The sequence below is a fragment of the Sapajus apella genome, unplaced genomic scaffold, assembly GCF_009761245.1.
Source record: "Sapajus apella isolate SASKATOON/1434 unplaced genomic scaffold, GSC_monkey_1.0 scaffold8, whole genome shotgun sequence".
Lineage (NCBI taxonomy): Eukaryota > Metazoa > Chordata > Mammalia > Primates > Cebidae > Sapajus > Sapajus apella.
The window spans coordinates 6,308,979-6,329,397 of NW_022436948.1; the positions used below are offsets into that span (position 1 = coordinate 6,308,979).

Consider the following 20,419-nt stretch of genomic DNA (forward strand, 5'->3'; position numbering starts at 1 on the left):
AGGCAAAAGCACAGACTTTATAGTATAATAAAGTATCAGGTACAAATATCATATATAAGCCATTTTAGCTGAAATTAAAGTATAGCATGTTAATAATAATTTAGACTTATACATTGCCATTATTCCATAACTGTAAAATAATCTCAAATTCCCTTTTCTACCCAAAAGTGACTATCATTTAATATCTAGAATTGTCTAATGAAAAGCCTTATTCATTGCATCTGGAATTTTTCCATTCAATTAATTTTTATACCTCTATTAAAAACTCACTCAGTTTCCACTGGTGTGGACCAGTTTTCAGCTAAAAGAAATTTCATGTCTTTGAATGGCAGAAAGTGGCATCACTTGTTATAGCTGGTAACTCCCTTTGGTGCAAAGCACTGAGCACATCAGCATGCTTTGAAGGACCAATATGATGCCAACATAAAGCCAAGGAGCAGAGACACCGAGCATGTAAGACCTCGTCCTGGCTTCGGCACCACGGACCTGGTCTTCAGGTTTCTCAAGGCATGACATGAGACTCACACTGAGCAGTAGTTCCTAAAGTGTGAACCAGGTACCCTGGGGGGTGCCTACATCCTTTAAGGGAGCCCAAAAGATCAAAAACGTTTTTGGTCTTATAAAAGATATTATTACTACAAAAGGTAGAGTTTGATCTTAAAGGATATTATTTGCTTTTTTAAATCTCATACTCCCACAAGTGAACAGTAGAATTTTCCATACGCTACACATCACGTGACATAACAGATTGAATGCAGAAAGCCAACATGAAAATCCAGCTGTCCTCTGTCAAGCCAGACTTTAAAGAGATTTGCAGAAATGTAAAACTGCCACTTCTTACTAAATGTCCTTTTCCATTTTGGAAAATATAATTGCTTTTCATTTTTTAAAATGTTACTTACATTAACATGTAGATTTATTAGTTTATTTTTAATAAATTAATAAGAAATTTATTTAGTTTAAAATTTTCTCCATTTTAATTTCTAATGTAGCAGACAGCGTATGGTAGGTACAACTGACATCAATAGCCTGACTTAAGCATACCCTGAGAATGACCCTATGGTCTAAGAAAAATGCGTGCTTAGAGTTCAAGTTCCGAGCTAGGGAATCTGGGAGCAGCCAACCCAGATATTCATTCCTTATCTATGAGGGACATCTGAATTCCCAGCCCATCCCATGGAATGCAGGCCACACAGGGGATGGGAGAGCTTTGTTTTGGAATGAATGTAGGTTGCTAAGTGAGAACGCTGTGTAAACTGCGTGCTTGTTACAAGGAGTTGTGGTTCTTTTATCCAGCCCACCAGCCTGCCCTGTAGATAACTCCCCTCCCTAAATCAATCCTGTGTCTCATTCACTAGCTCCAGGTCTTTTCTTCAGTGCCATCCCTAGGGAAGTCAGTAGGGTTCCAGCATGGCAAACATCAATAGATATCACCAACATAAACCCAAGTTCTTTCAGATCCTCAAGAGTTCTTTAGAATGAAAAGGAGTTGCGAGAACAAAAATGTTGAGAATCACTACAATAGAGAATCTCTGAGAAGACTTTTGACTGTGAAACTGTACTTTTAAGGTTGTGGGGTTCACTGGAAAGGAACTTGCATGAATAGACAGCTATGAACGTATGACCCAGGAAAATCAGTGGAGGCTCACAGCACCCTATGCTCCTCTGTGGCAGACAGTGGGTCCTTCCTCACATAGGCAGCTACAATGTTGCTCCTCCGTTTTAAGCCCCTTCCTGTGCTCCCTCCTCTGCTTTCTGCCTTCCTTGCCAGTACCCCCCACACCCACCCCAACTCACAGACAGGAGAGAGGAAAAGCCCTGGGCAGCAAAAGAAGAGCCATCAGCCTCATGGAAAACCTTGTTTCCTTTTTCTCCCAGCCACGTAGCTCCAATTAGGACATTGTGGAGCACCCACCTCTCTACTTACTGATATGACGACCCCATAAGCCAGAGCACGCTGCACTCACCCTGCCCTCCAGGACAGCCCTAAATGGGTGGGCACGTTGGCAAGCTGCATTCTTATATTAGAGTCTTGCTCAGCTCAGACTCACCACAGAAGCTCCAAAGGGGTTGTCAGGCCCCAGGGAATTACGACAGGTGGTATTTGGGATTGGCATTATCCACAATTTGATTGGTAGACACTAGCATCAATTTTATCCAGTTGGAAGTAAGAGTCATTTTCCATAAAAGGAGAGTTCGTTTTGAGTTACCAGAAAGAAGGAACACCCAGATTCTCACTTCGCCGGAACTATACCTTGGCCCTGCATGCATACCACTGGGTATTTTTCATTATGCTTGTTCTTATGTTAACCACTAAAGCTAGGGACCTGGGGTTCCAACTGGCTCCATTTCTTACAGGATCCATGGACTTCCCATTTCTAGCTACATCTCACTCACCCCAATGCCAAGCCTCAGTTTCCTGATCTGTAAAAATATGATGATCATTCCTACAATTTAGGGTCATGGTTGAGACGGGCCTATGGAGAGGCGGGATGCAATGTGTCTGTCACTGCTATCATTCATATTTGCCAGTGAATCCCTGCAGTGACACTGACTCAGCACCTTCCGTTGGACTGTCAGTGCGTTCTGTGTGCTCCGGAGGGCTGACGCAAGTTTTAAAACATCGTTTCAGTAGTTGAGTACTTCACAGTTTTCAAATCACTTATCTCATTTGATCTCATTTTATCCTCACAACAACTTGGATGATTCTCACCCACCCTAATGAAGAAAGCAGAGAACTATATTTGCATTGCAATTATCATGTTGCCTAAAATGGGAGTCCTCTGATGGGAGGGAAACTTCTTATGATGGCATTTAGCTAGCTCAGTTTTCCTTGTGAGACCAGACCTCAGTGCTCACTGTGAATTGCTAAAATCCACTGTACGCTGACGCACAGACACATATAGTAAGCTGATTGGGATGGAAAGCATGGTCCGCACCTGCTGCGTACCCAGGGCTGCAGATGGCAAAAGAGAAAGAAGTTGGACTATTCATGTCCTCTTACCGTTTTCACCAGATGTCTTTTCTTTTCCATTGGTTGCCCCAGCACCTTGTCGCTAAAGGCATAAAAAGAAAAGAAAAAAGAAATTGTTATCAGATATACTCAGGATTACTTTTGTCTCTTTTATCGTTGCAAACATTATATCAAATTCTATGTTACTTTAGCTCAGTTGGCTAAAGCGTGGTGCTAGTGAGACTAGGAATGAATCCACCAAGCAAGGATGTGCTGAAGATGCACAGACTGACCGCCTCATCCACGTCCACTACTCTAGGAGTGCAGTTCACCAGTAACAAGAGAAACCAGGAGGGAGATCAAGGATAACTTTACTGAAAATATGAAGGTAACAGCCAAGGGTCTATATCAGCTACAAGATCAGCATTGTCACTTTTGTTAATGACGGTCATGAGGCTGCTGTATTTTCATTAGTGTTACCATGTCCAATGTCTTCTTTTTAAATAAATTTTAATCAGCTAAGAAACTCTTACGTTTCCTCCTACTTATAAACTATTTTTTTCTGTCATTGTTTATGCCTGTCCTGTGCATTTTCATTTTACCAGGTTAACTAGAAGTATGAAGTCTTTTAAGGTTAGACTTGACTCTTTGGGCAAGATTCTCTGGGTGTGAGGTCTGGGGAGCTGCATGAAATGCCCCACATGTGTAAACAGAAGGGGTGTTTCCTCAAAGCTTAACATGATTCTAGTTGATGGAGAGAGGAACATTTTGTCAATCTCATTTTTTGGTTGTTATCAAAAAATATGCTTTGAGTTGAAAGGGACTGAAAAGCTGATAAAGTCTCTAACTTTCAGGTGAAGAAAATGAGGGAGGTAGGGAGCATGACTTGGCCCAGATCATGCAGCTAATGAGTGGTAGAGTCAAGGCTGGAGCCTGGACTTCCTTGCCCTCAGGAATTGCTACTGTGACACCACTGTCTGAACAGCAGAGCACTAAACAAGGGGAAAAACGATCATAGGTGACTAAAGGATAACAGTACCCTCAAAATGCATATCTGGGTCAGGTCTTCAGCCTAAAAACAATATCATTAAAATAACAATTAGTTCCCCTTGGCATTCAACATGGTCATGAGAAATTCTCAGGTCATTCATCAACCCTTAATTAATGGTAAATGGATCATCTGGGAAACCTTTGCTTTCAGAGTCTGAGAAGTGTAAATTAATAGGGTGAATAATCAAGATTGATATTAACAAAGTGAACCATCCTTACATATGCTTGTTGCCTTATGCAGATGATAATCCAAGAAAAAAGCAAAGCAAAGCTTCCCATTTATTATGAATATCATTCGCCCTCTATCTGAGTCAGTGTGAAATGATTTAAACCGGGTAAACTATTTCTTAAATATAGGAGATCTACAAGTAAAAATGCCTGCTTCTTTTTGTCTGTCCTTATGTTGATGCCTCCTCTTTTTAAACACATGGCTGGTACGTTTGCTGCACTGGGTGGAAATCTGACTACTATTGAGCTGGACCAAATCCGAGATGCAACAGCCGCCTCAGGTGATTAAACTCTGGCATTCAAATCCAGTATCTTTCCCTGCATAATTCATAGATGGCTCACATAAAAGAAAAATGCACAGTATAAAAGAACAGTGTTTTAGAGTAGAATAAAATCAAATTACATGGAAGGCAAGTGCAAAATAGGGGCACACTCAACTCCACTGTTTTTAAATGCCTTAAACATGGATGCCTTTCAAATGTCATGAATAACATGTTCCATAAAAGAACACTTTTTAGAAACCACAGGAGAACTAAAATGAAATGTGCACAGAGAAAACAAGGAGTCATTTTTTTCGGGATTTCTAAGACAGGGTTTTTTGTGTGTGTCAGGTTGTATTTAATGGAGGCACAATGAAGCTGATTTATGTCATAAGAGAAGGTGTCTCACATCAGAAAATGATCCCAACAAAAAAGAACTTGTTATTGAAAGTATCTCATTTCAAAATTCTTTGAGATCTTTTGATACTTTCAATGGAGGCCTGAGGGCAGAGGGGGAATTCTCCAAGAGCTCCCTGTTCCCAGGATCTGGTCTTTACAATGCCAGGCAGGTGCAGTTTCACTGAACTCACAGTGGAGAGAGTATGCCAGACTGTATGTCAGGTAATCGTGGCTCATGCTGCTGGGGACAGGCTTCAAGGGGCCTCAAGTATCATCGACTTATTGAGTTCAACGACAGCATCCCTGATGGATTAGATGCCCTCAGTGTCCTCATCAGCCTTACTTTACCAATTATATCCTGAGGCACAGATAAAAGCTTGCTCAAGTTCACACCATGGGGAGGAGGCAGAGCCAGAATTCAGCCCCCGACATGCTGGCTGTGGAGCCCTCTCCCTTTTAGCCACTGTACGTAAGCATCTCTCAGTACTGTGTGCAGCATCTCTCCTGAGGGCCCCGTCAGCATGTGGGGAGTCAAGAGGCAGGGAGACTTGAGTTTGAAAGTGAATGTGCGGGTGTGGTGGCTCACGCCTGTAATCCCAGCACTTTGGGAGGCCGAGGAGGGCGGATCATGAGGTCAAGAGATAGAGACCATCCTGGCCAACATGGTGAAACCCCGTCTCTACTAAAAATACAAAAAATTAGCTGGGCATGGTGGCGCGTGCCTGTAATTCCCGCTACTCAGGAGTCTGAGGCAGGAGAATTGCCTGAACCCAGGAGGCGGAGGTTGCAGTGAGCTGAGATCGCACCACTGCACTCCAGCCTGGCAGTAATGAAACGAGACTCTGTCTCAAAAAAATAAAATAAAAATAAAATAAAAAATAGAAGATAATGTGAAAGTGAATGTGACTTCATTAGCACCACAGGCTGGAGTTTTGAGAACACTTGGCTTATAGGAAGAAGCAGAGTCAAACAACAGCCAAGGGCTCGATTTCAGAAATGCTATCAGATCTTTGTTAATGCTTAAATAACATAAGCACCCAGAGCTAGGCTTTAGTAATATAAAGAGCAGAGGGTTGGATGGACGGATAGATGAATGGATAAGTGGATGAATGGGTGGTTGGATGGATGGATACATGGATGGGCAAATGAATGAGTAGATAAATGGGCAGATGGATGGGTAGATGGGTGGATGATCAAATGAACAGACAGATGAAGGCAGGTCATTTTCTAAGCAACCACTAGGGAAAAGATTCTTTTTCGTGAGGTGATAGAGGTTAACATCCTGGGGAAGAGGCTTCCTTTTCTCTCCACCCCACTCTCATCCCCAAATAGGAGAAGACATAATCTCTTCTCTCTGTTCTAAATCGCTCCACCTACAAGTTCATCATCCTAAGAACATATGTTGCCCACTGAACAGAAGTAGTTATAGTTCAAAAGTATCATTTATTATCATTGAACTAATAAATAAAATCAAGTGTTCAAGAAAAAGTGCACAATAAATTAGCTTCAGAGCAAACCCTGATATGAGATTCTGGAGTTCTGAGCTCTTCCTCAGGAATTTCAGAAATGATTTAATGGTATTATGAATACCATCACTGTGTCACTCAGTTTAGATATCAGTATAATTTAATACGTTAGCGTGCGCAGAAGGCAGGCCAAGTTCTCCCTAACCAAATATGCATAGCTGCTATGACCAATTTAATGCTGGTGTAGAAAACGTGCTATCGGAATTACCTAGAGAACTAAGCACTAGAGTATCTGAGAACTTCATGAATGTGGCATTCCGATATCTGAAGAACTTGTCAGCAGATACTGCCTTTGATGTTTTCCGAGAGATCTAGAGAGTGAGTCAATTATGACTGCTAAGAACATCAGGGGTTGATACACGTGGGATTTCACTTATCGTTTCTTCTGGGGAAGGGGATGGTGGTAGAGGAAAAAGACAGCATCAACTTCAACCACAGCAAAAGCAGAGCCATTAGATCTCCTAATAATTTCACTCCCAGGAGAATGCCACCGTGAGTCTTGCAGACTATATCACAATACTCAACTCAGATTTTCTCATTCTTCTCCTGATCATCTCCAGCCTGACACCCTAATGACGTCTCTTTCATAAAATGCTCCTGTTTCAAACCCTCCTCAACATCTTGTCCGCATGCAGACATGGCATCTTCCTGGATGCTCACCCAAGAGTCTAGAAGAAGAACAGCCCTTTCTTCCTTCAACTGCCTGAAATCAGCATCTCTGGTGCTCAAGCCAGCTCTGTGTCTAACCGTATCAGGGACCTTGGCCCTCCCTCTTTAAACATGTTAGAGCAACGTCCCTGTTGTTATCCCAGAGACCTCCACAAAAGACAGGTGTCCCTCTGTGGGACAGTGTATTCCACTCAGATTGACCTTCGTGATCACAAATAGTAACACCACTTGGCCCTTTCAAACACAAAACACAAAACACATTTTCCTCACAATGACTTCCTTCAATATTGTCCTTATTTCACCATTGCCACATATTTATTTGTGTATATTGTTTATATATATATTGCTGTGTATGTGTGTGTATTTATATATATTTCACCATGCTATATACCCATCTAAGCCTCAATACAATAATTCAAAATCACAGACTTCATCCTTGGCCCTGCGCCAGGCAGGTGGTACATGTACTGGGGCTCTGTGGAGGAGTCACAGGAGGACCCAGGGAGGCCGGTGAAATGCTCTGGGTTCTTAAACATGTGCCAAACAACTCACATGGTCTCAGAAAGCCAGGTTTCCATTCTTGGCAGTGTTCAAGAATAAAAGTAGAGCATTTCCGAATTTAATAAAACCCCAATTAAAGGGAACCTAAATAACAAATGGGTATATGAAGATCCTTGTGCCTCTTTAAATGTTTCCTCTGATAATCTCATACATGCCCAATATCCATAAAAAGGCAGGAGAGGCGTTTAACGGTGTCATTTTTGAGGTACATTTTCCTGACAGTCCTGTTGCACCAGGGTCTGCAGGAAAGTCGTGAAGGATATATATATCTTAGTCTGGGTTTCCCAGAAAACAGAGCATGAGGCAGATGCTTGTTATGCGATGGCTTTATTAAAGAGGGCAGTGCCAGGAGCGAAAGAGAGAGGACGGGAAGGCGCGAAGTGCAGAGGGAGCTGCTACCAGGATTTTTCATCAGACTGGCCATTGAGAGGTAGAGCCAAATGCTGATTCTCCCAGCCTCGGAAGATAACCATCCTTCTACGCCCTATGTCCACAAGTTCAATTGTTTTGATTTTTAGACCTGACGAGTAAGAATATGCAATGTTTGTCTTTCTGTACGTGGCTTATTTCACTTAACATAATAATCTCCAGTTCCATCCATGTTGTTGCAAATGACAAGATCTCACTCTTTTTATGGCTGAATAGGGGAGGTGCGGATGGTTAATAGGTACAAAAAACAGTCAAAGAATAAATAAGACCTAATATTTGATAGCACAACAGGGTGACTATAGGCAATAATAATTTAACTGTACATTTTAAAACAATTTAAAGAGTGTAATTGAATTGTTTGTAACTCAAAGGATACATGCTTGAGAGGAAGGATACCCCATTCTTCATGATGTATTTATTTCACATTGCATGCCTGTATCAAAATGTCTCATGTACCCTATAAATATATAAATCTACTATGTACCCACAAAAATTTAAAAAAGGTCTTAAAACACAAAACCCTAAATGCTGATCTGGCCTGTGGCCCCAAGAGCTGTGTGAACTGTATCTGAAGACAGAACCTCTAGGGAGATGGCTAACAAGTTATCCACAAGCCGCCGTCTCTCACTGATCCAAGTGGTGCTCTGTGGAGCACCACTTTCCGATGCATCTGGACCTTGCAAGGTCTTGCAACTGGCGTCTGCCTGGGTTGATGAGGAAGCCCCAAGGCAAGAGGTGGAGGTGGAGGTGATTGATGTGGGCAGGAGATGACATGCTGCTACTGTGCACCTGCCTGAAGTCTGCAGAGCCCACGCTGAGCCAGCCACCCACGCGGGTCCTCCGAGAAGGCCTAAAGTGACACATGACAGGTGTCTGACTCAGCACATATACATGGCTGGGTAACTTTTTTTCACACTAAGTTGCAAAACCGCAAACAATCCCTTCATATTCAATACCCTGCTAGTTGGATGGACCACACCAAGTTCCAGGTGAATAGCTGGCCTTGGATCCATTTCTCTATGTACTTAGAATGGACATAAAGATACATCTGACCATATCTATGCTACAGTTAGGAGCAGTGCAACATCATTAATACCTAGGTTTTCAGTTCAGGGCTTAAATAGAAAAGGTGCTGGCATCCTGAACGTCGCTAACAGACCCACAAACCATTTCCTTTGAAGACAAAAACTCAATTACTTCTCTGTCTACTATTCTTCCTTGTGAAATCTATTACAAAATCACAGTGGTCTTGAAATAGCCACCACTGGGTAAGGCAAGCAAAATTTAAGAGGACTCCAAGAAACTCAGTAATCAGTAGCGTATGAGCATAACTCATATGTTAATGCAATATTTTTAAAAATAAAAAAGTACTGCAAAAAGTTATGATGAACAAAATATTAAAATTTTGGCTGGGCACGGTGGCTCACACCTGTGGGTGGGAGGGTGAATCACCTGAGATCAGGAGTTTGAGACCAGCCTGGCCAAAATGATGAAACCCCGTCTCTACTAAAAATACAAAAAATTAGCCAGGCACAGTGGCTGGCACCTGTAATCCCAGCTACTCTGGAGGCTGAGGCAGAAGAGTCACTTGAACCTTGGAGGCAGAGGTTGCAGTGAGCCAAGGTCGTGCCATTGCACTCCAGCCTGGGCAACAAGAGAGAGACTGTCTCAAAATAAATAAACAAATATTAAAATTTTAAATAGACAGGACTGGAATTACTGATATTTCCTTCTGCCTGGGGCTTCAGTGTGGCTCAACCCAGCACTAGTCACTGTGTTTCCCTGAAGTAAGGAAAAGAGTGGAGAAACTGGGTCATTCCCAGCCATGCCTGGGTCTGAAGGACTCCTGTCCTTGTTTTGAGAGTATTTATGATATGACTTCCATATTTTGTTGTCCCTACCCATAAAATCCATGTGCCACTTATATGTCAGTAAGAAGCCAACTCACCAAAACCTGTGTCATCATTCATCATAACCCAGAACATGGGACAGATCCTGCCTATGTGGGAAATCATTCATCCCCGTTCAGTTTGTTCCATCTTTAGGATAAAATACAAGTTCACATTAAAAGACACTTAATTTTCATTCCAGAGGGTGAAGAATATGAATTGTGAAATGAATTCCAGCCGGTTAAATTTGGGGTCCAAACTGCAGTCTAATATTTTTTTTCTGAATTTATGCCCCTACCATTTAAGTGGCTACATTTATATTCACTCTAAGAACTTGTTTTAATATTTAATTTGGTGAGATATGGTTTGACTGGGGGGTCATCACTTTTGAAGACCCCTAAGGATTAGGGAACAAGGAGGCTTCTGAAGCCATGAGGGCCTGGGACATCCCCAAATTTCTCAGGGTGTCATACACCCCACCCTTTATTTCCCATCTCCCCAGTAGACTTGCCTATGTGGCCACCAAATATTGGAAAGAGCTTTCTACAGGAATTTGGCTTTGGCAACACTAGAAAGAAGAAGAGAGTCCTCATGCAGCAAGGTCCACAGGGCACAAGGGAAAACTGGGCCCACAGAGGCCCCTTGGCTCACAGAGGCATCCTTCTCAGCCCCGTTATCAAGCCACGCAGGGATGGAAGTGAAATGGGCTCCTCCTAGTCATCCTGTCAGCCGCCACGGCTGCCGCGCGGAAAAACGTCTCTAGTTAAAGGACTATCGTGTCTCCCCAGGCTAAGAAGTAAAGATTATTCTTTAAAGTGAATCATGCAAAGTAGGTACATTTATCAATGTGTAAAGCCGTCAGCGGTAAAAGTCACCAGTACAGGGTCAGACAGGTACCCAGACTCAGCCCCGGGAGGGGACCAATTCCCAGGCTATTTGTTTTGCCTTTACTGAGCCAGGCCCTGGACTAGGTCTGAGGGTCCCGAGCAGAAGGGACCCACTGCTCCCACTTTGGTGGCTCACCGCCTGGAGGGCCAGGCAGAGGATAAAGCAACCATCTCAGCGTGCAGGGGAGGAGCTGAGACCCAAGAATGATTGACATCAGGGACAGTGGAAGAGTACCCTAACTCACAACACTGTCTGGTCTCGAGGGAGGTGTGCCAGCCATGGACTGTCCCCCCCAGCTGCATATCACTGGAGAAATTCCTCATTGAAGTCTCAGTCCCCTCCCTGCCTAACAAAAATGATGATCCATGCCTCCTACTGGCCATATCTAAAGGACCTGGACCCAGCAGCCATGCTCTCCCCCCCTGTCCATCAAGGACACAGTTTTCCACAAGGGCCATGGTTGAATTATATGAAATGGGTAGTTTCTCTCTATGAAGAAAAAGGAAGTATTTGTTCCAAAGCCCTCTTTAGAATTTTGCCCCCTGTTCCCAACATCTGACCTCTGTTTTCCCCTATTTAAAAGGATCTGCTGAGATTCTGCAAAGCAAGGAAAGTAAATCTATCTTGTTCTCATGGTGGCTTGAATGCTCTTGTTAGCAAGTGCTACTTAACTCTGTCTATCCCCCAGTGATGTGTCTACTCTTAAGTTATTTTTCTCCACAGTGCTGGCTTCTCTTTGTGCTGTAGCATCCTGATACCATCACTTCGAATGGTTTCAGGGTTTTTAATCTCCCCTGGAATGGCAGCATCTCAACAAGCAGGACTTTAGATGGGTCATAAACAAAGGGGAAAACAGAAATCTGCGTATCTTTGGCATATATTGCAGATGGGGACCACGGAGTTTCAGATATTGCATATTCCTCACACAATCAACACCCCACACAGGAGAGGCGCAAAAGGCAGGGCTGCCCCCAGTGACCCCAGTAAGCCTTTCTAAGGGTTTCCTGTCTGCTTTCTCTGAATCATCATGTTTATAAAGAAACAAAAAGGCCGGGCACGGTGGCTCAAGCCTGTAATCCCAGCACTGTGGGAGGCCGAGGCGGGTGGATCACGAGGTCAAGAGATCGACACCATCCTGGTCAACATGGTGAAACCCCGTCTCTACTGAAAACACAAAAAATTAGCTGGGCCTGGTGGCGCGTGCCTGTAATCCCAGCGACTCAGGAGGCTGGGGCAGGAGAATTGCCTGAACCTGGGAGGCGGAGGTTGTGGTGAGCCAAGATCACGCCATTGCACTCCAGCCTGGGTAACAAGAGCGAAACTCCGTCTCAAAAAAAAAAAAAGAAAGAAACAAAAAGGCCTGTTACTATGGTGTTATATTTATTGTTATCTTGACAAAGTCTAAGCAGGCTCTGAGATGATCAGTCATTAAATGAACAGAGGAGCAAAGCCACAGAGATTGCACAGTGAAATGGCATCAACAGCCCGGCAGGGCAGCAGGTAGCTGATGACTGCTTGGGGCCACCTCGATCATTAAGCAAATGGATTCTCAGGAACATCAAAGGCGTATCATTAAAGGCACCTTCGAAATCAAAGTTGCTGTATTTGTCTGAAGAGCAGAAGAGACTTTTATGCCTACATTTTGTGATAGAGACAGAAAAGATTTCATTTCTTGCCAGTGATATTTTTAAGTCATCTATGATTCTCCTAATAACATTCCAAAAATTGAGCATTCATTTAATCCCTAAAGGTGTAGAAATTAATGTCAAAAGAAAACTTCAGCTAGAAGGTTTAAAAAAAAGATCCTGGTTAAAAAAAGTGATGACAAATGCATTCACCTTCTAATTCTTCCACTGCTCTTTCACTCCCACCTCTGGAAGACCCAAAGGCTGAAATTCTGCCTCAAATACTATGTGCTATTCCTAGCACTTTTTATCCTGACCTTTATGGTAAGAGAATTAATTAGCATCACTGCAGTTTAGGCAAACCATTTATAAAGTTACCATCATTTTCAGGTATTCATGGTTTATTTTATTGGAATGAATTTTACTATTTTTTTCACAGTCACATTTTTAAAATTAGCATTTTCTACTCTAAAAAATCTTTTTTGTGCCAATTTTCATGTAGAAGAACACTGTTCTCTATTTGCAAAAAATAGGATCTGGCCATTATGAAATTTTTGGAACATAGATGCACAAGGAAAAAAGCCACCTACAATTCAACTCATCAGAGTTAATCTATGTTAATACTTCAGAATATTTTCTTTCAATCTTCTTAAAAATGGACATATATAAATGTAGTCTCTGTTTTATAAAACCAACCACATGCCATATATATCATTCCATAAAGGTGTATGCTACAACTTAAAGAACGGTTGCTATGTAATGACTTCTCTGTGGACTCTTCTAATTTCCCAGATTTCACAGTGAAATGTCCAGCCCACACTATTGAGTTCACTTGGAATTCCCGCTGACTTTTCAAATCTTACATATTTCATACCTGCCAATAAAGACACTGATTTATTCAGTATGGCTCAACAAAGATTCATGGTGACAACCTGTGTGTTGCTGTCAGTTTCCCGAAAATTAATATCCTAGAAGGTTCTGAAGGGTCCTTGAAGATGGGCAGAGCTACTACAACTTTTGTAGTGTGGTGGGCTGAACTGAGACCTCCACCCACAATTCACATGAGAAAGTCCTAAACCCCAGTACCTCACAGTGTCATCCTATTGTAAGATAACATCTTTGCAATCAAGTTAAGAAGGGCTCATTGGAATGGGTTCTAATCAAATATGACTGTGTCCTTATTAAAAGGGACAATCTAAACACAGACATGCAGAGGGAAGACAGTGTAGACACACAGGGAGAAGGTGGCACTTACAAGGGCAGGAGAGTGGCCTGGAGCAGACCCTCCCTCACCGTCCTCAAAAGGAACCAACTCAGCAGACATCATGATTGTAAACTTCTGGTCTCCAGAACTGTGAGAATACATTTCTGTTGTTTATTGCCCGCAGACTAATTAGTACATGCAGACAGCAACATAGGAAAGGGTAGACTCATGCACAGGGGCTGATAGAACGACGCTCAGAAAAGAAAGCTGGGCACAGGCCTGGCTCTGCAGACCCTGGAGCCTGCCCTGGCATCCTGTCCCAGGCAAAGGAGAGGGCGCCCGGCTCTGGGGGAAGCCGAGGGCCCAGGGAGGACATCTCCTTCAGCACAGCTTGGGTGTGTGCCCTCTGCAGGGAGTGGGTGGGCTGCATTCTCTCCTGAACCTGAAACCACATGAAGGTAGGACACTGTTGCTAGCTTAGAAAGACATATGTCTTCCCTAAACCACATGCCCAGATCTGTTCCTCCAGCCCCAAGCCAGAAGTTTCCCCAGCTGCCAGTGTGATGTCCTTTCCAGCTGCCTTGTGAGGGCAGCACCTAGCAGAGGGAAAAGCTGTGGTCGAAGCAGAGGGAGGAAGCTGGGAGCTCCACTAGGCCTCAGGCTCGTGGCTTCTTAGCAAAGAACGCCTCCCATGGTCCTGGCTCCCCTGGGATTACATGGTTGAAGAGCCCCCTGGAGCAGGAGCAGGTGGCGCTTGCTGAGTGTCACTTTGAGAAGGAGCAGGACAGAAACCCATTTAAAGGCTCTGACTGAGGCTGCTGTTCAGAATCAAAAGCGCTCCCACTCATTGAATGCCCTCCCTGAGGTCACAGACCCTGCCATGATTTACAAGGACCAGGAACATGGGTCACTCTGGGGTCATTTTGTTACTTTTCTATATTTCAGGTATTCGTTATAAAGTAACATTTAGAAACTGCTGCACTATGTGATTTAATTTACTTAAAAGCCGATATGACCATGCTATTCTCCAAATGGTGCAAATACCTTGCATGGTAATCAGGCTTATCTTTATTTAAGGTGTGCTGGTGAAGAATGTGGGCCCTGGGGCCAAGGGTAGAAAGAAGGGACTGACTATAGTCACACAAAGGAAGCTTCCGGGTGATAGAATAGTCTCTCTCTCTCTCTCTCTCTCTCTCTCTTTTCTTTTTTTCCTTTAGACGGAGTCTCGCTCTGTCACCCAGGCTGGAATGCAGTGGCACAATCTCGGCTCACTGCAGCCTCTGCCTTCTGAGTTCAAGCAGTTGTCCTGCCTCAGCCTCCTGAGTAGCTGGAATTACAGGCACATACTACCATGCCTGTTCACTATATTGGCCAGGCTGATATCGAGCTTCTGATCTTAGGTGATCCGCCTGCCTCAGCCTTCCAAAGTGATGGGATTATAGGTATGAGCCACCACACCCGGCCAGAATAATCTGTATCTCAATTATGAGACTGCACATGTGTCAAAACTCATCGAGCATACAACTAAAAGGGGCAGATTTTACTACAAGCAAATTACACATTAATAAACTTAATCTCAAAAATAAGTGTGCTGGAATCCGAGTGCCCAGGTTATCCCAGCGCTGGCCCCCAGCAGCTGTGTGGCCCAGTTCAGGTCACTTAACTTCTCTGAGCCTCAGTGTCTGTTTTTATTAAATAAGAGTAACAATATACCCACATCATTAACATGTGAGAATTAAATGAGAGAAAAACGCTCATATTGCATGGATCTGGCCGCTAAGAAAAATCAGACAACAAAATAATGGTAAAAAACAGGCTTAAAAAAGAGGTTTCTCCTTTTTTCCGTTGTATTCAACTTACAATATAATAAAGGTAATGAAAAACATATACTGAGCTCGCAGTTGGAAGACCAGGAGTAAATATGGCTGAATTACCACAAATAATTGATTCTACTCCTCAAAGCTTTGGCTTCTTTATCTGACCAGCTTCTTTCCATGGTGAATGAACATAACATATGTACCTCACGTGAATGTTAACAGACTTCAAACGAAGAATATTTCGTGATCATTTTTTCTCACGAAGGGATGCATCTTTACCTATGTTATTAAGTTGTTATTTCAGCTGAAGTTTCCTGGACCTCTGATTCTGACAGATACATTTTGTGTGTTTCATACAAATCACACCTCCCATTTTTTCTAGAAAGGGAAGATACAGGAGCAGGGTACGGACAAAGAAATGTGGATGGAAGACCATATTTCTTAATGTGGTCTTCACGTAATGAGAACGCAGTGGCCTTGTTACAAGGTTTGTGCATCTGGCCCCCAATCAGCAGCCTCTCCTGAAGCCAGAATTTGGATCAAAGGGCACAGGACTCAACAAACAAGCACCTCCATTTATCCCAGCTACAGCCACACTCACCTGCCCGCCCCCCCACAAGCCACCCTTGGAAGCCCCATGAATCTGTAGCGTGCTAGGATAATGCATAAACGTGGTGTTTACCACCTTCTGCCTCTGAACTGTGCCCAAAGACATGCTTCTCCATCCACCACACTTCTCTTATTGCCGTCCTGAATTTGTGTTGAATCCTTAGATTAGCCTCAGAATAAAGACTGCTGGTGGATAAGACAGATGCTAGCCAGGGCAGCTGCTATGATTAGAAAAAAAATAACAGTGAGCTCTCAGACAAAGGCAAAGAGACCCAAGTGTTTATTACAAGGTTATATTCTCACAGTATATGCAGAAGATGCCAGACTGAAGCAAGACAGAGAAAAATAGATGAGATTCAATTTCTTTCCCCATCCCTAGAAGTTATGGCTGACCAGCCAGATGCAAGAGTGACAAAGGGTGGAAAATTGTCAATAAAAGATCAACATAACGACAGAAACTGAGCTGTGCCTGTAACTCACCCATTTAAGGGCAAGTCTTTCTTATACAGATGATTAGGGAAAAAATCAATTTAGTCTTCTAGAACTAAATGAAACTGACAATGTAATCATTTCAAGAACACCAAGGACGCCTGCCTGTCCCTCTGAGGATGATGTGGTTCTTCTAGCAATTTTATACTTCAAAGGCTAGGGAAGCTGATGTGAGTTCCAAAAACCCACATGTAGTCTTCCTGGATTACAGAAAATGGCCACAGAGAAAGAGGCATCTTTTCTTTGCTTTCGGCAGTAACACCAGCTTACCATTCCCCCAGTCCTCCCCAGTACAGCTGGTAAAACACCATGCCAGGTGTGTGCAGATAAAACCCAAAGAATGACCAAAGACCACAGCATGAAATATCCCAATAGCTGGGAGACTCTTGCCCTGCCAGATCCTCAGCAGCCATCCATCCTGAATGATCTCTCACTACGGCCACACCGGCTCTGCCACGGTTAAGACAAGCATAATCTGCTGCTGCATTCAGCATCCTCATTAAGTGAAGAAAAAGGTGTGAGAAAGAAAGGACACAGGCCAAACCCACTGCTACAAAGAGAAGCCCATATTTAGAGCTGAGTGAATAGATGACACCTCCAAGTTCAGCAAAGATGTTTCTCTTCCTTTGCACTGAGGCACAAGGCTCTGTCTGCAAATGCAAGCAGGTATGCTTTTTCAGTCATAGTAACAACAACTGAACACTTTCATGGAAACAAGCCTACTATGAGATGGATACTACCTTTGTCCTGACTTGATGGAGATAAAACTTGAGACACAGAGAGGTTTAGAAACATGCCCAAGCATGTTACAGCTACGTGAGGGGGTCAAATCGAATTTGAGTCTGGGCAGATCGACATGGTAGTCTGAGCACTTGCCATTTAATCTTTCCTGTCTGGAGGGGGAAACATTGGCATGGAAGATGGAAAAGCTGACTTGGATGACCCCTTTCTGCCATCGACAATGCAAACACGTCATGCCTCAGTCCTTCTGATTGCAGAGGTGGGATCATGTTTCCTGCCCTTTCTTCCTTTAAAGCAATATTGTGGAAATGTATGACATCACACAAGACTCTGCATTTGAATATATGTGGGCCATTTTAGGAAAAAGGACAAATGTATTTCACAAGATTGTCAGAGAATTCAATAACGCATCTCTCAGGGACCTGAGTCCGCTGCGATGTCAAAGCTGCAGACGTATTTCATGCATCTGTGAGGACCGGACCCCAGGACCATGAAAACAGCTCTTGTTTCGTAATTCACTCTGGGCAGTTCTCAATGTGTTTAACTGGCTTCCTAGACCCCCATGCAAAACCTCTTCCTAAGGAGGCTAATGTAACTGTTCTGCAATGACTTCTTGTGATGAAATCCAGATGTGTAGTTTATTTGGCAATGTGTACTGCTAAATATGCCTCTCCAACAGTGAGTGTCCCAAGCTTCAGAAGCTGGAGCCTTTCTTTTTTGGTATAATAACAAACAAAGAGCCAGGTTTTTTACCCCCAACATTCAACTAAAACAAAAATAGCTTCAGAAAACAGTAGAAGCCTGAGGTTGCATACTTTTGGAAGAATGGGAATGTTTTGTCCTAAATCAGCTGTCACAGTCCAAGAAGTGAATTGAGACTCAGATTAGAAGCAGGTAGAAGTTACATTGGCCATTTGATCAGCTGCTCCCTGCAGAAGTAAAAATTCTACCCTCCCCATATAAAAATGCAGACACAATCACCACTACCAACAACCCACTCATTCCAACAGCTGTGCCTCTTTCATAATAGATATTTGTCCCATATTTCATTTCAGATTCCTCTGAAATCCAGAAAGATTTAATTGACTGGAAAATAAACCCAATTCCAATTTAGTTACACATTGTCTTCCAGGGCCAAGGCACTTACAATGGCCAGAGCTCACGACACCAAATTACTTCCTATCTGCACATATTGATCCTGGCATTACTAAGGTAGACCTCTTTATTTCCAAAGCCCAGTGTGTAAAAATGTTTCTTTAATTGAAAAAGCCTAGGACATCTACATTCTGTGTCCCGCCGGACATAGGAAGAGGAAGTGAGGACCGAAGACTTGATGGAAAAAGACCTGGGACACAACTGGCCAGCAGTTGCTTCATCTGCATAAACACTCCAACGCTCAGTAAAGATAGTTGGAATCAGAATTTGAGGACAATTTGCACATGGAGTTTAGCATTTGTATGGCCTTTAAAAATACACATACACTCACATACACACCCCCACACACACACATACACATGCATGTGCACATTCCAAGTGATTTTGAATCCATTTTATTACTTCATCATAAAAAGAGTCCTCAGCATCAGCCAAGCTGATCGTTGAACACAATAGTTTCTTATTCAAGCACACTGCTAGGTAGGCTTCCTCCAAGCCAACTTGAAAGCTTCCTTGGATTTGAGGGAAACATCCTCTACCCACTGACCTCCATGGTCAGGCTTGGGCCATTTTGAGAGCTTCCACCTGGACAGGGAAATTATATATGCATATAAGACTCCAGACATTGCAAAGATAATGGAATGATATTTCATTGGCTCTGCCTCTTTTTTTTTTTTTTTTTCATTAAAAAGCAATTGGGGTGCTTCCCATTTTGACCTAGGGCTGGCTTCATGGGAGGGTGACCCATGTGGTCCCTGGGGGCCCACTCTCAGAAGGGCCCTGGCTTAGTCTGATATGTTGCTGTCCCCATCGTAAAATTCTAATCAATGCTTAAAAAGGGGCATCATATTGATTTTTCATTGGGCCCACAAATTATGTCACTGGTTCTGCTCTACTCCTTGTCACAGGCTCTTATGGATGTCCCAACTCTGAGCTACGTTACCTCAAAAGAGGTTGAAGGCAGAGGGGTCCAGGAGGAAGGATTGCAGAAATCCAGTGTGCTTTTAAATGGTCTCACTTCTGCCTGTATCTGCCTGACTCTTCAGCCCGTGTCTCTTTTCCTTGTTTGTGATACCAATGGGACATTAAAAAGACAGAGTAAGGGCCCCCAAAGACACTTCTTGTACCTCCGGAGTTACATTTGGCAGCATTTATATTTTGTCATGTGAAAATTCGAAATACTAATCCAATATGCAACTGTGGGGGAACTCTCATAGGAATTTCAGCTAAATCTGGCTCCCAGCAAGAACTCAGCAAAAAAGTGATGACACGAAAATTCACAGAATAGTGCCTGAAAAATGAAACAAATCATCTTTAAAGACAGCAAAGATAGAAGCTGGATGAAAAATAACTATGAACTTGAAGAAGGTATTTGGTGGAGGTGCTTGACAAATTGCTACATCTATTTTAAGAAATCTTCTTGGCCTGGCAGAGTGGCTAATGCCTGTAATCCCAGATCTTTGGGAAGCCAAGGCAGGCAGATCACTTGAGGTCAGGAGTTTGAGACCAGCCTGGACAACATGGCTCATCTCTACTAGCTCACATGGTGGCAGGTGCCTGTAATCCCAGCTACTCAGGAGGCTGAGGCAGGAGAATCCCTTGAACCCAGGAAGCAGAGGTTGCAGTGAGCCGAGATTGCACCATTGCACCCCAGCCTGGGCAAAAAGACCAAAACTCCATCTCACAAAAATAAAAAAGAAAGAAAAGAAATTTTATTCAAGAAGAGGTAAAATATTCCACATTTCTGAGGTATAGAACATTTCCAGAAATAAGGATTATAAATCATTCTATTATAAAGACACATGCACGTGTATGTTCATTGCAGCACTGTTCACAATAGCAAAGATCTGGAACCAACCCAAATGCCCATCAATGATAGACTGGATAAAGAAAATGTGGCACATATACACCATGGAATACTATGCAG

The 20,419-nt window shown here is 43.1% G+C and overlaps 1 protein-coding gene across 2 annotated transcripts in view; it reads right to left on the reverse strand.

Annotated features, from left to right (window-relative positions):
- PCP4 (Purkinje cell protein 4) overlaps positions 1-20,419 on the reverse strand; it is a 61,503-nt gene that overhangs the window by 27,192 nt on the left and 13,892 nt on the right. For both annotated transcript variants that reach the window (XM_032276838.1, XM_032276837.1), the window contains exon 2: positions 3,005-3,056. In XM_032276838.1, the coding sequence (XP_032132729.1) occupies positions 3,005-3,056 (52 nt within the window). The remainder of the gene's footprint in view (positions 1-3,004; positions 3,057-20,419) is intronic.